The 20,602-nt window shown below is 48.4% G+C and overlaps 2 protein-coding genes across 3 annotated transcripts in view; one reads left to right on the top strand and one right to left on the bottom strand.

Moving 5' to 3' along the window:
* The window catches only part of LOC133361317 (zinc finger protein 91-like), a gene marked incomplete at its 3' end in the record, with an annotated part of 1,159,662 nt that overhangs the window by 550,805 nt on the left and 588,255 nt on the right, over positions 1-20,602 (bottom strand). The gene's annotated exons all lie outside the window — the stretch shown is intronic.
* Positions 13,779-20,602, top strand: part of LOC133361281 (uncharacterized) — a 40,819-nt gene continuing 33,995 nt past the window's right edge. For both annotated transcript variants that reach the window (XM_061580206.1, XM_061580205.1), the window contains exons 1-4: positions 13,779-14,302; positions 16,289-16,485; positions 16,926-17,124; positions 18,055-18,203. In XM_061580206.1, coding sequence (XP_061436190.1) covers positions 14,239-14,302; positions 16,289-16,485; positions 16,926-17,124; positions 18,055-18,203 — 609 coding nt within the window. In that variant the 5' untranslated portion in view covers positions 13,779-14,238. The remainder of the gene's footprint in view (positions 14,303-16,288; positions 16,486-16,925; positions 17,125-18,054; positions 18,204-20,602) is intronic.

Below are 20,602 nucleotides of genomic sequence, written 5' to 3'. Positions count from 1 at the left end.
GGAGGGGCCTAAGGGAGGGGGGGCGATAGTTAAGGGGGCTGTCTGCCTGGCTACCTAAAGTCAAGTTATCTTTTATACATACCGGTAGGAACAACAGGGACCACACTGCCCACCAGGGATTATTTGTCTGTCTGTCGTGCATATTATTCGCTGCGTTAACTCTCCCATGCCACTCGAGGCCGTCTTGGTGCCAGTCCTTTCCCACCCCACCACCTCTGTGCTGTCTCCCTCCCCCACCGATGCTGCTTCAAGCAATGGCGAATAGGCTTCAACGTAAATATTAAGAGTCTTCTATTAAGAGTCTTCAAGGCGGTACGTGACTCCACAGATATTTGCTTTATCACTAAAAGCACCATGAGTATATTGATAAGCTTTTCTCTCGTATCTCTTGACGCAGAGTAAGCTGCCTATGCACATATAATATCGTATTGTAAGTTAGAGTACTGGCGAAGCGTACTCAGTGTTTTGTATCTCCTGCACTTTTATTATAGATTTGTACCGTTTGCTTATGGAATATTGTATTGATTCCTAAGTCATGGAATCTATAATCTTGTACTGTTTGAGTGCTTGCTCAAACTGCTTGGCGCATGGCACGCATTTTTACAGACGCATGTTGCAATGTCATTGTTCTGATCATTATAGATACAATATTAACAATATAATAAACGTACACCACTTGGTCAAGCCACTGCTAGATGAAGGCCTAACCACGCCATGTCAGTCATTGAGCTTGTTTTGACCATACTTCACTCCGGTCATTGTGGGTGTAGTGAAGATTGGTAATGTTTTTTTAAATAGGCTTTTGTGCATGCAATTATCGTAAAACCCTTAAAAATTAAATGAACATCCCTAACTGGGCATGTGTGCATGGTGGCAATGGCTGCCTGTGGCCATGTTTACGATTCAACTGGAGTTCCCTCCCCCCACTCCCAGCACACTTTCCAGTTTTTTAATTAATTATGATTGATTTACAGTCATGATTTCATTATTTTTCTTTCATTTTGACCATCTCTATTTTAATTCATACAGTTATTTTTGGTTACTTTACTTTATCCTCAATGCAACATTGCAAAAATGCAAGTAGAGTTTAAATTAGGCTTGGCCAAGACACGTCGTGGCTAAAAGGGATAATAGCAAGTGGACAGAACTTAGGATGGAATGTCAACCGATGGAGAAAACACGTGTGAGAAAATAACCACCACAGTGATGAAGCAATGAGATCATCTCATGCGCATGAGCTGGGTGGATCGCAGGATCATGAGGAATGGTGACAATATTGGGGAAAATATTGGGGAACCTTTTCTCCCAGCAGTCGATTGAGCATGGCTGATGATGATGATGAACATTGCCATGTAATGTACATGCATTGTAAATAATCTAATCTCACGTGACTTGTTTATTTGTCAGGAGCATAATCAATTTCAGTTGATGAATTTATTTTACGTGCCTACTCAACGCTTTGGGTAGTTGCTACATTTGTGGGTAAGACACGAGGTTGCCATTTCTTAATTTGAAAAAAATAGGTTTGGCATTTCTTATTTATAAATTATTCTGACATGATACATACATCGTGAGTGTGAAAAAGGATATTTGACAGTATTTTATTATTATACAGCTATTATTGACAGTATTTGAATCTTATACAGGGAGGAAAAACAGGTTCCACACTGCCCACCAAGGATTATTTGGCTGTCTGTCGTGCATATTTGTCTGTCGTGCACTCTGCGCAGTTCAGTGACTGCGACTGTCTTGGCATATTGCAGTTTGCTTGAGTGCAAAAGTTTTCTGGCGCGATCGCCGACGTTCAGTGCAACCATCGGCGGTGTGGAGAAAGTGGGGATGTTCGCAACCATCGGCGACGTCTGGCCACAGTACGGTGGCGGGCGCACAATAAAGGACGAGATGCCCGAAGAGCGTGCTGCCCGACTGGAGCGCGCACGCGTCTCGTTGGCTGCCCGACGTGCCGCGCCTCAGACGCCCCAAGAGCGTGCTGCCCGACTGGAGCGCGCACGCGTCGCGTTGGCTGCCCGACGCGCGCGTCGCGAAGGCCGAGATGCGACGCGTCAGCGTCGATACTGAGGACGCCATGCTAGCGTCTCTGGCCGAGACCGCTCTCGCTGAGCAGGACCCTAGTGAGGAGACCATCAGGTTCCTGGAAAAGTCGCAAAATTTCGCGAAGGATCCGCGTCTGGCGCTGCTGTTCTTCCACCTGTGCGCAAACCATCCCGACGCCTTTGTCTTCAATGATGAGAGCCTGCATGGGCCTAACGGACCCGCGGTCTGCGAGCGGATCCTACGAGCCATTGGCGGCGCGGTAGGCCACGACGACGCTGTGCACTGTCAGCGCAGTGCGGCTGCCAGCGACCCCGGCACGGGGCGCATCGCGGCGTGCGCGTCGTGCAATGAGTTTCTCTTTGAGGCCAATAAGACCATCGTCGACGCCGGCCCCGTCGACCAGCTTCCCGTTGCGTTCCGCCTCACCAATGAGCAAGTCGCCGAGCAGTGTACCCTGCCGGAGCATCTCGTTGAACGGCACGTCTCCGTGCTGCACGTGAACGACGTCCGGTACCATCTCAATCCGGATCTCGTGCCCGACATCAACAACGTCGTCCTGTGCTCGACCTGTGTGAAGGATCCAGCCGATCACGACTTCAGCCTCTACAACGGGCACGACTATGGTCGTCGGGGGTTGCTGCCCAAAGTGAACAGCACGACGCTCAACGCGATTTTACCCGCCCGAGCCTTCAATATTGACATCTTGATAAGGGTGAACCACTCAACGGGGAACGCCATTTGCTTCATGCAAGACGGTCCTGTCGAGGTGGCCAACGTGCTGCCCCGGGTTTCTCCGGTGCAACGCCCGCAGGTGACCTTTCTCGGGCCGCGCGACGCCTGGCGAAAGGCGCAGGCTCGTTTCCGCGGCATGTACAACATCGACGTCACCGGAGCATACCAGTGGCTCGAGTTCTGGACCGGGGTCAAGCATCCGCGATTCGACGACATTACCATCGACAATTCCTCCGAAATGCGCCGATGCCTGAACGAGGAGGGTGCCGCCATCGAGAACGACGCCATCTGCAATGACGATGCTAACGTCGCTGCAATGAATGCGCACGTCGACGATGACGACGCCTTCCGCCCCATCACCGACGACATAATCGATGGCCTGAAGTCACCGATTACCAAGACCGAGATCGCCGCAGATTCGGCCTGGCTCACGGAATCCACATGCCTGACGACAAGCAATCGCGATCGGGCCGTCATCAATGCTGCACGTGCTGTACACGTCGCCGTCGCCACGGGTCGACACGTTCTGCGGTGGCGTCGGCGCCTGAAGCGCGACGTTCCTGTCTCGCTGCAGTCACTGCTCTACCAGGAGAAGGACAATCCCGAGCTGTTCGGGTACTTCGTCGCTGGCTGCCCAGCCCAGATCCTCGACAATGGCAATGGCAACGTCGTCTACAATGTCGCAAATGGCATGCCCTGCACGCTGGTATCCGTCGCGTGGGACAATGCGGACGAACGCCGCGCCACCATCGCCGCCATACGTGCTCAAAGCGACAGCGGCGACGACGGCGTCCGCCGTGTCATTGACGTGCCGATGCCGCCTGACCATATCATCGTCTCCGTGCATGGGGTCGATGTGGCCGCATGGCCGCGTCATTTCAACGTCGCCCCGCACGATGCTGACAGTGGTGTCGACGCGGTCCACATCCCGACGGGACTGATCCAACGCAAGCCGAAGACGATCCGGATCGGCAAGGTCACGGTCGCCTACGAGATGCACGCGGTCGACCTATAGTTCGCAATCACCACATGTAAATGCCAGGGCGCGACGTTCGCGTACATCATCGCCATGCTGGAGCCGAGTCGCGGCAGCCCGAATCTGTCATTCGAGTTGCTGTACGTGATGTTCAGCCGCGTGCGTCAGGCGTGTCGATTCCGTTGTTTTCCTTTGGCGCCCTCGTTCCGGAAGGCACACCTCAAGACGTTGTGGCCGAATAAACATTCGACGAAATGGCGAATAGACATTGGCAAAAACGGCATGTGGCAACCACGCGCAGGACCACAGGCTCGCAAGCCACTCGTCCCACATGGGAAACGGTCACAGCCGGAGGAGCCAGCTCAGACGCCGCAAGAGTCTGCTGTGGCGGTGAAGCGGCGACCAAGCCCGCCTCCACCCGGCGTCACTCCACGTTGTCCGCCCCCTGTCTCGGTCGAACACGTCGTCTTCGTTCCGGGGTACGGAAGGCTGTTCCCGAACGACTTCCGCTGCTTACAACCTGGCCAGTGGTTGAACGACACCATCATCAACCTGTTTGGGCAGTTCTACTGCCTGCCGTGAGCGGCATACGTCCACCTGTTCAACACGTTCCTGTACACAGTGTTCTTGGCGGGCTATCTCGACGACTTGAATTGCGTCTTCGATGGCATGTCTTCCAGGCCGGTGTGGATCATACCGATCCACGAGCAGTCGCACTGGCAGATCTTGGTCATCGTCAACGCCACGTGCCCACCAAGGTCGACTGCCATGCTGTTAGACTCAATGGCTGCGTGGGGGCAGTTGCGCAACGCCAAGAGCATTGCGGCCTTCGCCAGCACGGTGGTGGCCCGGGTCGTGCGCGCTGAATCGGTGAGCACGCCGGTGGCGATCACCACCGTGGCAATCACCACGGTGCTTGTGCCGCAGCAACCGAACGGCTACGACTGCTGCTTCTACGCCCTGCTCAACATCATGCACCTGGTGCGCCATTACGACAGCATCATGGCCGTTCAAGGACCAGGTCAGGTGGATTGGCGTGCGTGGTACACGCAGGAGGCGGCGTCACAGCACAGGTGCGACCTGCTGCAGCAGCTGCATGAACTTAAAGACCTACAGCAATAAATCAAGAATCATCATCAGATGCAATAGTAACAGCTACAACCTCCAACACGACTACGGTATCCAACACGGATCGCACGAATGCGCTGTCCAACAAGTTCCTACCTGCCCACTCCGAAGGAACGTGTTTAACTACATGCAATGAGAGTGTGGCGGTTTCGGTTCTTGTAAAATGGCTTTGACATCACAATTCACCAATCGTCTCACTCCCTACACCCCAGGCAGATGTTTCCTGTTGCCTGTCCTGGCTGTGCGCGACCCCCCCCCCTCGACTGTACGTACAGTGTAAACAGTAAGTAGATCACACCTGTTCTGCGTGGTCAGAACCACGAAGCCAGCGGAGCTTTATCGGGAACGTACCATCTCACGACTAAAATAGTTCCATGCTCATAACCACAGAGCCACTGCACACACACACATGCAGTTAATTAATTACTGAATGTTCCATGAGTCTTGAGAAGAGTAATATTTGCCTACTTTGAGATATGGTTCAGGGAGCATGGACATTGACTAAGCAAATGTAACAATAAGTTGCTGGGCATTGTAGCGAGAAGACGGAAAGAGAAAGACGCGGATTCAGGAACATTCGCATATCGGAGACGTCGTAATGACTGTGAATAAAAGTGGCTGTGCTTGGGCACTGGCCCAAGACTAACGACTGAGTGGTAGCCAGAGGAAGAAAGGTGCCCAAGAGTCAGTCCATCGTTCAGACGGCGTGATGAAGTAAATTAAAACAAATTCATTGTTTTTCATAAAAAATAAATCCGGGAGAGTGGGGGGGGATGCCGTGTTACATCTGTAAACACCACATTTAGCCTAATTTAAAGAGCGACCTTAGACATCCATACTCTAAGTGACCCTGGTCCGCAGAGGTTAGAGGGCAGCACTTCCCCACCCGTAAGAGTGCAATACTGTACTCATCGCGTGAACATCCAACTGATATGTTAATTCTCACAGCTGGAATTTAACCAAAAAAACGTGCAGAACGAAATTAGCTAGACGGGTTTTTTGTGTGGTTATTGTTGACTGGGCTGTAGCTTTCGATTATGTAATGACGGCTTTTCTGGAGGAAAATCAAGTCTTTCCCCTCCGTACCCGATTGAACCGCTATCCAAGAAGTGTCCATTCATGACCTACGGACGAACCACTTAATGTGCATCTGGTCTGAGCATGCCTGTAATTATCGCCGATTGATTACCTCTGACAAATGAAGGGACAAGAGCTTCATGGAGAAATATGGGACCCTAGTAAAGAACGCCTTGTGCAATTCAACAAATCGTGAAAGCTAAGCATGAATTATACAGTTGGAGACTACTTCCTTCAGTCTCATCACCACCACTTCGCTTTTTCTCTTCCCCTTTTCACAGTGGCTCACGTTAGCTAACTTAAAGCCATGCTGTTTTGCTAATGTTTTTACTACAATAAATGCATGCCCGGCATACCCCACTGAAAAGTTCCGGCAACAGGTCACAGAAAATCCATAGTCTTCCATTCTCGCACGACGGAATCACACGAAATTGGAAGAAAAAAAGGGGAATAGGGTGCGCTGACCCAGCAAAGTGGGGAACGATGACATTTAAATGGGGAGGGAAAACGGGGCAGTGGGGGGGGGGGGAGAGAATAACAACCAGCTGTAGGGGGAAGGGGGGAAAATGGGAGGGGGGGGAGACAAAGAAAGACCCTAAGAAGCAAGTTAACTTGCATGCGTCGAGTGTGCTTATGAGCCGGCCTTCCACCACTCCTCACTCTGCTTTCCCATTTGATCACTGAGGGGCTCTGCCCCTCTTTTTCTCATCCCCCATCTCCCGAACTCCTCTTCCCTCTTGCTCGTTTTAGACTCTGGAGGAAAGGAGACCGCCTGGCTTTGAACTCCCATTCCCTCCCTTTACGCTTGTAGCTTCAGTGCTCCAGGCTCATCTGTGCCAGGAGGGTAATATGCCACTTTCCATGATGGGGAGTTCCAAATAACCAGAATAGTCTTTCTTGCTATCATGTTCATGGTTTGGAGTATACCATGCTGGTATCTCGTCAAGGCGTCGGGTTTCAGGCCCTGAAGGGTCTCTTCTAACTTATCCCGATGGGGTGAGGTTAATGCCGTGTGTCCTAAAAAAATGCCACAAAATTTGGCGATAAAGTTTCGCAACATTTGGGCATGGCTAAAAAGAATGGAGGTAAGTTTGCGCATTGCCTCAGGAGGATATCTTGGACAGTCTGGGGAAACCTCCATAAATATTGCTCTCTTTTCATGAGTGAGGTATGCACGATGCATACCTTTACATTGAATGAGCCTGAGTGGTAGTGCTCTTGGGCCTTATCTTGGGGCTCACCAGATCTGTATCCATACCCACGGCATGATCTCATATGGCACGGACCTGCTCTGAAGTTCGCTTTTTTTCATCCCAAACACCTGCGATAGCAACAGTCTATGATAAAATGAGGGGCTCATTGTATGTATGTTGAGCGACCTTCGCACTGTACTTGGCTTCATGACCACCACCACGAATCTACTGTTACGAGCACCACCAGCACAAAATATCCCCCGTGTAGCCTTCGCAGACTGTTGGGGCAAGTGCTGTTCGCGACTAACACCTATGAAGGCTGGCACAGCACATTAGGTGGTGGGTGACCACCACCATGCCCACCCGTGTTTGTTTCCCCCGAGATATTTACACGCTGCACTAGATATTAAAATTGCATAGCTCCAGTGGCTTCCGAATATCGGAAGAGCGTTCCAGATGACCGCATACGGGCATCTGAAAGCAATGGTTAGCCAAAAGCTGCTGCTGCTGCTGCGAAGACTGGAGTTCGCATGATGGTTTGTGCTCCTTGACGAGATCAGCAAGGTATTGTGGTTCAATTGTGGCAAGCACTTTGTATGTAATGAGTGCACTTCTGCCAGGCTAGGTGCAACGTTGAGGGCTACACGTGACCTGTGCTCTCACTTTAAGAAAATACCGGAAGGACTTTGTGACAATTAAAAAGGTCAGATTAATGGGATCCAGAAATATAGTGGGACATCCTGATGTGGAGATGTTGTGACGTTCTGTACTGTAGTATTCACACTGGTGCCATGCCATGGCTGAGTCCTACTTCCCAGTTTGAATCTCCAGCTCGAACACAAGTGAGTTTAACACGTAGGCTTTCGCGACCAATATTATTCATAATAAAGGTTTTTGGGTTGGATTGCGTTATTTATAAATGTCTCGCAACCCTCCACCACCCGACACGGCCAATCAGTAAAAAATGTGTCACGTTGACAAAAGACAAATAGTTCACTACTTTAGACAACCGGTGTGTTGAAGAATGAATCCACAACATTTACAATTTTTGATTTCGACGTTTCGCTGGTAATTACATCCAGCATCATCGGGCAATTTGCCAGAATAGTGAAGCCCTCCACCTGCTCCCGGTCTAAATAGAGCAGCAGGGTGATGTCATCATTTAACCCAATCAGGTGCAGAGATCAGAGGAAGAGAGGGGGGGGGGGTGTAATTATATAATAGATTAGTAATCAGTTAAATGTTATGATTAGTAATCAGTTGCATTTACGTTCCTCATAAAGTTGCTACATGAGATCTGCATCTATAGCACTGCCCTTGGTCCGCTGGTGCAAGGCAAGCATGCATGATCTCTGTTCTGCACTCTTTTCGTGTTCCCCTTTTCTTTCAGAGTGCTTCCAGTCACTTTGGTTCTTTCAGTAAAGTCACACAAGCGTCCGTCATCAGGTGGGACAACCACAGTAAGAAAAAATTGCTGAAGTGGGCGAGAGGGCTGCCGTGGCAAGACGTTATATAGGTAAGAAAGGGGGGAGGAGGAAGGGGGAGAGAGAGGGGTGGGGTGTGGGGTAGGGGGCGCTGCGTGAGCGCTATCGGGAGATATGACGTGAGGTGGGGGGGGAGTGGGCGGGGTTGGAAGTGGGAGGCTGGGAAAGCTGGGGCTGCGGGGGGGATTAACTCGGAAAAAATTAACCCGTAAAAACAAAGTTTTTCACTATAAATCCTTTATATGCGTGGCGGCTAGAGTCCTCTCGTCCTCTGGCTTGAGATGGCTGCCACCTATGGGTCAGATGATTGCATTGCACCATTAAGCAATTATTAATGAAATATAATATTTTTGCCCTAAAAAGTGTAAAATTTTGCAAAAAATTTTTCACGAACATTAATTGTCACGCACAACGAGTCTGTGTGGAAAATGTCAGCTCGATTGGATCACGGGAAATGGGTTAAAAAACGACCGAAAGATTTGCACGGTCGTAAGCAAGCAAGCGAACTTAATATAAAGGATTTAAAAATAGGCTAGTACCCACGACATGTCTCGGACTTGGTGGAGAAAATGCACATAGGCCACACCCCATCGATGGGGAGGGGAAAACAAGACCTCGTAAGAGCTGTCGACAATTTTCATGTCAAAGTTAGCATTATCTACTTCGGTGGATCCAAAAACAGACGGTCTATGGAAACAATGAATGAGGGTTTCCTTAATCTTTAAGTAAGGATTGGGTCTCTTATATATGCGTTAGTGTATGAAAAAAGATAGCTTTGGCATATTTTTTTAACGTTTCACAAAACCGCGGTGTATTTTTAATTATTGATTTGTCAATGGCTAACTAAGCTCTCAACAAACGACGAGCCCTCGGTCTGACTCGCTGGCTTTTTAGTGCAGCTAATTTGTTCATAATCAACGTTTTTGGGTTTAGATCGCGTTATTTATAAATGTGTCGTAACCCTCCACAACCCGACACGGCCAATCAGAAAAAAATGTGTCACGTTGACAAAAGACAAATAGTTCACTACTTTAGACCATCTAACCAAAAAATCTTTATGACAACAAGTGAGAATGTCCATTGGAAATCGGTGATGAGAATCTTAACTAGCACACCGAAATTGATCCACACAAACGAGCCTGACGTACACCACGGTAACGCACCTGAAATTGAGAGCCACTCTTCAACACTGCCGGTCAGAATCGAAGACTGTCAGAGGAACGACCGGGATAATGCAAACATCATCCCCCATCAGCACCTCGTCGTGTGTCCCACCACCATTGAGACACGAGGAAGCTCACTGCAAGTGGGTAACCTGACAGAATCAGAATATTTAGACTGGAGGAACAATCCGACACGTTGTGAAACTGTCTTTCACAAATGTCCAGTAGTGGCACGGGAGTTACAACAACAAACAGCAGCAAAAAAAAACCGATATGAGTGTAAAGTATAAGAAAAGTAAGCAATTCACTTACAAATAAATAAACGAAATCTTCACTATATTTTACCAGGTAGAGCCCACTGAGCTAGTAGTTATTTTGCAAACGTGACCTGACCGCAAATGATTGCTCACGGAAATGGCTTATGTTTAAATGTTTAGTGACCTTTGATATTCAGCAGGCTGGCCACGACCTTTTCCACAAATGGAAAATAAGCGATTCTGATGCCCCGCAACAAACAGTGGAAAACATTGTGTGTGGTGTGTGTCTGCGTGAGTTTGTTGTTCTTTGTGATTCTATGGATCTCTGGATAGTCTCTACCCCAGTATATGTGTCTCGTCGGTGGGTCTCTGTGAGGCTATGGGTTTCTGTGTGAGTCTAATTATTTCTGAGTTAATTGGTCTCTTGTGAGCATATGGGTCTTTGTTGTGAGTCTATGCGTGAGTTTGTGAGTATCTTTTGTGAACGAATGTCCACTGTGGGCGTTCTCCGATTGCATGAGCGGTATTCGTGCTTACAGTTCTCTGTCAACAACAGCTGGACTCACAATTTAGAAAACGATTCATAGTTGCTGCTGAAATCGCATCTCACCGCGGTGGCGAGACATTAATTATCTCGCCTGGTAAGCAGGAGGTTGTGCGTTCGATCCCTACCATGATGCCTGTATATTTGGGGTTTGCATGTTCACCTCGTGGTCGCGTGGATTTTTCTCCGGATCTTCCGGCTTTTCCATCTCCATTTTAAAACATGCGTTTAGATCCATAGTTCTTAACCTGGGGTGCACGCACCTCCTGGGGTGTGAGATGCCCTATCTGAGGGTGTGAGACATGCCAGATTGTTTAAGAAGGTAAATAATCGAAAAGAAAAATTCAGCACGGGCACATCAGTACAGCTACTTTGTTTTAGCAAGCCAATGTATTTATTAACATTATACATTTTTATCGATTGAGAACGAAAGGGTTAAGGCTGCAGTAAAGGTTAAGAACCACTGGTTTCGATTATTATGCTGATATAACTATCCACACAAGCCATTAAGTTGAGCTTTCTCATTCATGGCCACGTCGCTTCTGAAACAAATATATATAGCTCAGTGGGCCGTACCTGGTTTAAATCAAAATATGAAAGTATAGTGAAGAGTATATTGCCCCATTCAGCAGCGGCTGTAAATTATTCTGATTAAATGACAATTTTTTTACAAATACAAGCACAGCTATTTTGTTAACGCACTGCTATAATAGAGCCTCGCCACTCCTTGCGGACCATGGGGGATATTTTGCCATACTTCACCACGTGAGTTATGGTGATGGACTTAACCGGAGGCTCTTTTAGTTCGCTTGTCATCCCCTCAACGCTGGAGCGTACTGCGGAGTTGGTGAAGTGTGTGTGGGGAAATTGCTGCTGGCTCGGCACGGGAGCTTGTGGGTTCTTATCGTGACTCCCAGCACAGCTGCAAATGAAACCACTAACCCAAATATATATGTATACGTACACACATACTTTATTAATTAATTGAGCTTACAGGATTAGTTTTTTATTTATAGTGCGGACCCCATGCCTCACCACCAGTAAACGAGTTTTTTCTCTCACAGCCTCATCACCACCATCTTAGTCCATGAGTCCAGTGCAGATATTTCACTCGGCGGTACCACTTGAGGTGGCATCTCTTTCATAGCTGCCGTATCTTTTCGTGGTCAATAACGTAGTGGGATTATCAAGTAATTCACTCGTGGTCAATAACGGTGAAGTTATGATGACCGTTTTACATTATGATAATTGGTTCTTTACCCTTCTATCTGGCAACAAAACTGACACCTTTTTGCAAGGAGTCATGTTTGCATAGACCGCAATAGAAGGGTAAAGAACCAATTATCATATTTTTACTGGCAAATGAGGTCCCCATAGCGTTTTACATTAGTTGGATTATCAATTTATTTACTCGTAGTCAATAACGGTGAAGTTGTGATTACCATTTTACCTTAGTGGGATTATCAACTAATTCACTCCTATCGGCTACTCAGGTAGACAGTTGATGTTATTGCGTTGACAGTTGACAATCACAACTTACAAAAAAACAACACATTTGTCAATAACATTGACTTAACAATAAAAATTGTAAAATGTTACTAACACATAGCATTGTGGGAAGTTTGTTCCTGTGAGCAGGGATATCTGTAGATCCCCAGGGTGTAATTACAAACTTCTGGAGACCGTTATTTTGCTTGCACTGCTCCTACCCCATGGATTTCCCCATCCTCATGAACTCAGGAACAGACTGACCATCCACAGTTTAAAAATAAAACTCAAAATGGTTCCTGCTCAGCCTGGCATCTACAGATAAAGATTAAGAACATAGTGTCACAACTGTGTATGGTATTTGATTAGTATTATTGCTTTAATTGCACGGTTTGAAAGTTATATTAGAAAATAATACTTTGTGTACACGCGCTTTAGTTTAGGAGCCTTTAAAAAAATGCAGGCAGACCTGGCTTAGCGCGATCCCATAGAACATTGTTTCGTCATGCGGTGGTCCTCGGCTTACGAACGGGTTACGTTGCTTCGACCGTCCATAAGTCGATTTGCTCGTATCTTGAAACTCAATATTCAATTGTACATACGGGCAGTGTTTTGGATGTGTCCTGGTTCAACAGAAAAGGGAATCCGAATTAAACTCATAATAACAAATATGCGTATTAAAATCTGTATAGTAAATCAACTTAAATTATATAACGTGAAAAGAGAAATATCTGTTTATTTTCACTTACCATGTGTCCTGATGCTGGCTTGCTTGTCGGAAGGGGCGTTTCAAGCGGGATTACATCTCGCAGAAGATCGCTCCGTCGAAGAAAAAAGTTCCGCGATTCGGTTCGTAAGTGCGATCGGATATTTGCAAGTCGGATGGTGAATTTAATAACAAGTGCGGATGTTCATAAGTTGGACGTTCGTATCTCGAGGACAGCCTAACGTGCTCTGTCCTGGATAAATTCATTGCCCATTCTCTTCCCTCTCCTACCTTTACCTACTCCCTATGCACCCGCTATCGTGACCACCTCCACTTTCATATCCGCTACGTGTAAGACTACAGGAGGAATATTTTGAGTTGTCCATCTCGCTGGCTAGGAGATGTTAACTACCTCACTTGGTATGCAGGAGTTCATTGATCCGTTCCCGACTTTGACGCCTATATATCTGGAGTTTGCACGTTCTCCCAATGGTCAAGTGGATTTTTCCCCGTGTCTTCCGGCGTTTCCCTCCACACGTAGAAACATGTGTTTAGAGTATTTGGCAGCTGTATGATAAGCCACTTCGTTTAGCTATTATTTGTGGCCAGGTTGCTTTTGAAAAAGAGCGATATAGCTCAGTGGGCCTAACCAGGTAAAAAAAAATACTGTGAGTATTGTTACCACAGTAATTCACAGGGTGTTCTAAAACTAACTCTCCCCTACGTGGACTCAACCCTAAAATTGCGTACATTTTGTTACAATTACTGCAATGTTCAACGGTAGTTCCTCTCCTGTATATTAGTTGTACGTGCTTTCATTTGCATTAATTACAGGCCCAGTTAGCGATAACCTCTTGACGTTAGTTTAGAAAAAACAAGTCTATGTGTGTGTTGGGAGTAGTGGCGTAGCCATCACCACACACGACCAACCACCTTTATGTCACTCCCATTGCATTAGAACGGTGCTCACAACTCACGCCATCATCAGCGCACCGCGTGATAAGAAATTCAGGCCGAGCGGATCTACGGGAGCTGCCGAACAGATGTTGCAATTCCGCAATTTCCTGAGCGCATGTAGCGAGCAGTGAGTCCGAGTTCCCCATCGTGGTCACGGAGTGGAGCTGAGACTCGCAGAGGAGTTCACAGACGGGAGCGTCGCTCCACATAATAGGAGCTCGCAAACTTCAGACAGCACCCCCTGCGTCACAACATTGGGGATTATCATCAGTTACACTGGAAGGGCGCATTCAGGGGACGCCAATTTGTTTAACGAACCGATAATCATCACTGCTGCTGGTGGTGGCTTATATTTCTGTAGCAATCGATCCGCATTGGAGTTCCACGGCTCGCCTCCACGTGTGGAGAATTGCTACCGATTAAGATTACAAGCCAGAGGAAGCGTCGTCTCGTTTTAATCGGTGACGGAACAGCTGCGATGGCCGTGGATTTAACGACCTCTGTGCCAGCAATCATCATCATCATCGCCCTGGTGATTTCAGGTAAAAATATATCTATCTCACGCTATGCCTCAGTTTGTGTTGTTATAGGTGGCGATTACACAGAGATATGTGCATGTGTCCGAGTGTTTAAACGTCTGCACCGATTTGAAACATTCAGGCTAGTCTGCCGACGATAAGTCATGGTTTAACCAGACTGGATTATGTGTGCATCTAAATCCTTGAAAGATCTGGACAAAGTCTCATCAGTGAGCTCCTCCGACAGGAAAGGATGTGTTGGCTGGGTCATGTAGCCCGCATGCCCAGCCACCGCATGCCCATGCAGCTTCTGTTTGGCCGGGTAGAAGGGGCTAAACGGGCGTGGTACGGACTAGAGAAGGATGTAGGGCTGATTGGTCTTTCTGATGACTGGTACCAGAAATGTCAAGATTGGCCTCGGTGGAGGAGGCTCGTAAAAGAAACTGATGGGAAGCTGGAAACAGTCGACCTCCAGCAACAACGGAGGGCAGAGGAGCGATGCTCACAAAAATGAGCGGAGCGCCGGGCGTATAAAACACAGAAAGTTGCCACAGTAGGGGGCACAGGTGGTGCATCTAACAGTCAGTTCAGCCAGTCAACCCATCGCACCTGCTGGGTCTGTTCTGTGACCTCCTGCCACGAACCTTCGACACTTCACGTTGCCTCAAAATGCACCTGGCCTGGCACAGGAGACGTGGTGACGCCACCGCCACTTAATGAAAAATGGCGGGTATTTTTGTTGTTATTATTTGGTCGACTCGCCCTCAAATGAGTACCTGGTGTGGTGTGTAGTAAACATCGCCACTGGAGAGACAAAGGCGACCGGGCATGGTTTTGACCACTCACTCCATCGTGTGCTGTGCCGGCCGTCATAAGTGCTCGCGAACAGCACTTGCTCCAACTGTCTGTTGTTTGGTACACGTAGGATCTTTGTATTGTTTTTGTGTATTTGTGTGCTGCTGTCTAGCATGTGTTTTTGAGATTCATTGTCGTGTGACTAATGCCCTTTAATTAACCTCCTGAGTCAATTGAGATTAGCAGTCTTTTGTAACTGGTGGACTTTATTTAACAAGGTGAGAGCCAATAGAGATGCAATAACTCTAGTGATGTCCTTTATTTAACCTGATCTCATCTGCAAAACATGCCTCCCACTTTCTGTCCTGGACTTCTGCATCGCCTCCTGTCTTTCCACAATGTTCAAGGCCTCCATCTCAGACACCTGCACTCAAATGATAGCAACTTCTCTTCAAGCAGCTGAGTTCGGGTCTGGCTTTGTGCAGGGCCGGATTAAGGTTCTTGTAGTCCCTAGGCACTTCTTTTTGTAGGCCTTCAGTGATAACTTTCTACAGTTGGTACTGCTGCCCCATGTCACTACTACTGCCGCTGTAACTCCCTTTATTGTGCGAAAAACACAATTTGAAGATGTTATTGTTAATTTTGTAATTAGAAATCTCAAAGTTCATCTTTGGTGTTAATTTATTTCACCTTATGAAAAAAAAATTGTCATTGACATGACTCTCCTCTTTATATATACATGGTACCTATCCTTGATATATAAATATATTTATTCAAGAGATATCTTGGTTACATTTCTTTTCATCATACAAAAAAAAACATGGTACATTTTTTCGTAGGTCATTTAGGTTTGAGTAGGCCCTAGGCTGAGTGCCTACTGCCTACTCTGCGTATTGGATAATACGGCCCTTGCTCTGTGTTCCACACCGTAACACAGAGAGTACTGCTGCCTCACATACCAGCACTTCGTGGTCGACCCCCCCCCCCCCCCCCACTTGCTGAGTGCTACATTTCTGCTGGCGGAAACAGTGTGGCGGCCAACAGTGCGCGGGATAGAAGCACGCAGAAGATGGGTTCATCATAATAGGTTTGGATAAATTTAATCAAATAATGTTTCTGTTGCTGTGATGCCACAAAAAAGGTGGCAGGATGCTGGCTGATGATGGCTGATCGTGCCCCATGTTTCATCACTCGCCTTCTACTCTGCTGCTGCAGGAGTCATTGCTGCTGATGATGAGAAGATGAAGACCATGTGTGAGAAGGAGCTTTCTAATTGCTCCAAGGAGTATAACGTGTGCGGGGTTGAGGGGGAAGATCTGTTAGTCAGATGCCCACTGCCTCCAACCACGGGCCTCCAAGATTGGATACTCGTGCAACTAATGCAGCTACCTCCAGCAGCTGCAGCAACCATAGTGGGTCTCTCTTCACCTGTTGCTCTGTGTTCCTGTTTGTGAGTAGCGTGAGTGCTGCATGTGCATAGCAACTAGGTTTGCTGTGGTATCATTTTTCATGACGCTATGAGTTAGCTATACCATTCTACGATAGCAGTTTGCCAGACTTTGCAATAACCTGATCTCATACGTTTACATGATTCTAATTGGATCCCGTGCAACTAATACAAATGAGCACTGGGGAGATATGCTTTTGATGAATCTTTTCAGTAAAAACATCTTGGTTATAATGATCAGCTTTGATTGTGAGATTATATATCCTTCAAAGATCTGGACACAGTCCCATCATCAGTGAGCTCAGGCGAGGCTGCGTTTGCTGAATTGTGCCCCTGTTATTTAAAAGCCTAAAAGGTAATGGTGTCTCTCTTGTCTCTCCCCAACCCTTCCAACTACCGCACCAGGTTGGCAACTACTTCAGCAGTGATCCAAGTGCTAAATCAACCAACTTGTCCTTTGAGTTCACCGCTATTGAAATGAACTTTGCGGTGTTTGTCGCCCGGAATGCAAACACAACACAGGATGGAGACTACCGCTGTGTAGTGATGAGCAACAAAAGCAATAGCAATATTAAAACACACCTTCAAGTTAAGCTCTACAAAGGTACACGCTCAGATTTACAGATGCACTGAATATTCAATCAAAGTGAATGTTTGGCTTTTTCTAAAACGTTCAGTTTTGGCTGCATCACGGGAATCTTGCACTGAACCTTACTCCCCCATGCATTTCAGCACATGAACAGAAGAGGGTGTTTTCATCGAATATTATTCCTTTCTAAGTCTCTCTTTCGCTGTATTTATGTGCTGGTGCCTTTGTCTTCTCTATGTATCCATGTTGCCTGTCTATCTCTAGCTCTATGTTTTGTGTCTTTCTCTATATCTATCTGTATCAAAGATCATTCGCATATACATTATACAACGTTTTGAAATGCATTCGGCATGAATAATATTATATACATATAACGTCTGTTGCTCTTGCATGTGTAGTGTAGCACAAGTCAGAGACGAGGTAGTTTCAGGAGGCACCTTTTATTGTAACACCTTTCCGGCCATTCACACACAGGATCGCCTCCTTTCTCGCTCACGTTGCCATACAGCCCGGCCTAGACACAACCCTAACAGCGTTGCACCGATGGCGTCGACCGAGACAGCCAACAAGTGTCCGGCCGCACAATTATCGAGTGAAGGCAGCAACGACGAAGGCGGCGAAGACGACAGCAAGACGAGTCTACTCCCAGAATCGGCAGCCCGGAGCTCTCGCTCTCCGCTGCTTTTATTCTACTCGGCGCGACCTGGCTCCGCCCTGGCCACACCTCCCTTCTGGAACCCACTAGTGGGTTCCAGGGGCTTCCCGATGAGGTCTTCCGTGACCCCTTCCCCAGTTCCTTTGCCCTGCCAGTACACCCGTGTATATGCTCGACGGCGTGGGCACTAACTGTCCACTGCAGTTGCCGCTGCTGGACAGCAATCGGCACTATGTCACTGCACATGTATAACATTTCTCTCTTCCGTTCTGTTTCTGTCTCTGTCTCAGCTCTGTCTGTGTCTATAGAGAGAGATGTCTCAGCTGATGAGCGAGGTGATGTCACTCTGTGGTGCAACATCACGCGACCGGAGGATGAGGAGCGTGTGTGTGGTGTCATGTGGATGCTCCCCTCTACATCGGTGACCGTGAGCCTCAACGTGAGTGTCACAAATGGAATGGATATTTAGACTGTCACAAATTGGTATAACTGTGTGTATGTGTTAACAGTAAGTTACAGAAACTGCAGTTTTATACATTTAAACAGTGCTTCAGTTTGGGTCCTTTCTAGAACTCTATCCCCTCCCATAACCCAAGTCCTGGCTTAACTTCACTGGGTTCATATCCACAAGCATGTTGACTACAAGATAATAGTCCTTGAATTTAAATTAATCCATGGCCTTGCCTTTTCTTTGTACCTCTGCAAAGTTCTCCACCCCCATGTCTCAGCAGCCACCCTTATTTCTTAAAAAAATTACGCTTCCACCTGCGAGAGATTAACTCTTAACATGCACCCCCGCGCACACCGGCAGCCACACTAACAATAGAAGGCTGTGAGTGCACTCACACCTGCGCGATTACCTCACTTGCGCAAACATGGTAGCGATCCTGCGATCACCACCCCGCGCTCACTCTCGCCGCATGTTCCCCCACCGCTACCCAGGACTCAACTTGCACACGCAGTCGCTCCACACAGAAATCGCAGACACCACACCACCTATGCTCTGTGCTAATTTTTATTCTCGGCTTAAACCACAATCCCTTAAAGTAAGCTGCCCAGTCGGCACTACCCGGGGGTGTATCTTTCGAGAAAAACCTAGCCTACTAGTGTCTATGCTCCCACTCACTCAAGCATTCTATCACGTACCTCGGTAGCTGTACTCACGGCATTGCACGGACGCTGTGAGAGGCAGAGAGAAGAGGACAAAAAAGCCTTGCCTAACACTGCCTCGTAGTGGCACTCGCTGGCATCACACAGATGCTGCGAGCGGCTGAAGAAGGCAGGATGGCAGAGGGGTCTTGACGGCCAAGATGTTGAAGATCAACTGTTCGAATGGCCCCTGGGCTCCCCTTTTTACTCCCCTGACTTCAAAAACCTGGGGTCGCGTCGTACCATGCGGACAATCATGCGCCTACCTGTGGTTACTGCTCGGGTTTTTCCTTTTTTGTTTTGCCCTTACATGTGTAATGCGGGCGCGGGCGACCTCCCGGATGTGACGTCACGGAGAGGTGGAGTTAGGTGACGTGGGAGCAAGGTTAAGGTTCTTAAGAGATGAGACCGGAAGAGGAGGGCAGAACGAGTGAGACTGGACCAGAGTAAGGCCACGTGGGCAAAGCCAGGAGGGGTGGCACGGCGGCCAGCGGTGGCCAGCTAAAGGAACAGCCAGCGGAGCTGAGAGAGGGAGACAGCAGTGGGGCTGCTGGAGAGAAGGCGGTCGAGGAGCCGCAGTGAACACAGCCGGCGAGGCTGTGTGTGAGGGAAAGGCTACGAGAGCGACGAGAGGAGAGACAGAGGCTACGAGAGCGACGAGAGGAGAAACTGCAGAGAGAACAGCCAGTGGGGGCTGCGTGAGGATAACAGCCAGCAAGGCTACAACGACGACGGGAGACCAACAGAGGAACTGTTGGCGTGACGGAGTTAACAGCAGTATCAGTGTCGGTATAGAAGTCTAATAAAAGGACAGCCGTGTGGGTTACGAGGAAGGACCGAATAAAGGACACCAAGCCAGACTTCGTGGTCGAGTCCTTTATTACATTAGTGTCGGAAGTGCAACGGCATGTCGAAACAAGTGAGAAAGAAAAATGTTCCAGCGCCAGCATCGGCTTCTTCGTCCGAAGACGAAGACTTCCCTCCAAACATGGATCCTGCCGGGGTGGTGGAGGAGTGCCCTGCTGAAACGAGTGCGGGGACGGGAGTTGAAGATGTAGCCGCAGTGTCAGGGCCGCCGACAACATCAGACGCTGATCTGCGATGGCTGCAGGTGGCGGAGCAACTGGAGACTCTCAAGGATGTCCTGGGCCAATTGTGTCATCTCGTCACCCCAAGGACGGCGACGGAGAGAGCGGAGAGTGCTCCACAGGCCGCCACGGTATCTTCACTCCCGGCGCCATTGGCCACGCGGCAGGAGGCCGCCATCTTGCGCGTTCCGCGGCGGGAAACCGCCATCTTGACCACGCCGCGGTTCGACGCCATTTTGAATTTGCCTCCGGAGGAACCATCGGCGGAGGGCGGAGTAAAGCGGAGTCGGAGTCGCCATCTCACCACGGTCAAAGAATTCGCCATTGGGGGCGACTGGAGCGCTTTCGCCTGCAGATTTTTGGCGGCGGTCCGTTCTGCGAGATGGACCGATGCTGAGGCCTTAGAAGTGTTACCGACTCTTCTGGACGACGAATCTGTTCGTTTTTTTCGCTCCATTAAGGCCGAGAAGAAGAGGACATTATACGGAGTTTTTCAAGAAATGGCCGACGCCTACGAGCCACCTGACGACGCGCATCGGCGATTCGCTCAACGACAACGAGCGCCCGAGGAGTCGCCTGTGGCGTACAGGGGTGCGGTGCT

Source organism: Lethenteron reissneri, chromosome 72, assembly GCF_015708825.2.
Source record: "Lethenteron reissneri isolate LAM-NWPU_2019-01 chromosome 72, ASM1570882v1, whole genome shotgun sequence".
Classification (NCBI taxonomy): domain Eukaryota; kingdom Metazoa; phylum Chordata; class Hyperoartia; order Petromyzontiformes; family Petromyzontidae; genus Lethenteron; species Lethenteron reissneri.
This window is presented reverse-complemented; position numbering and strand designations above follow the sequence as displayed.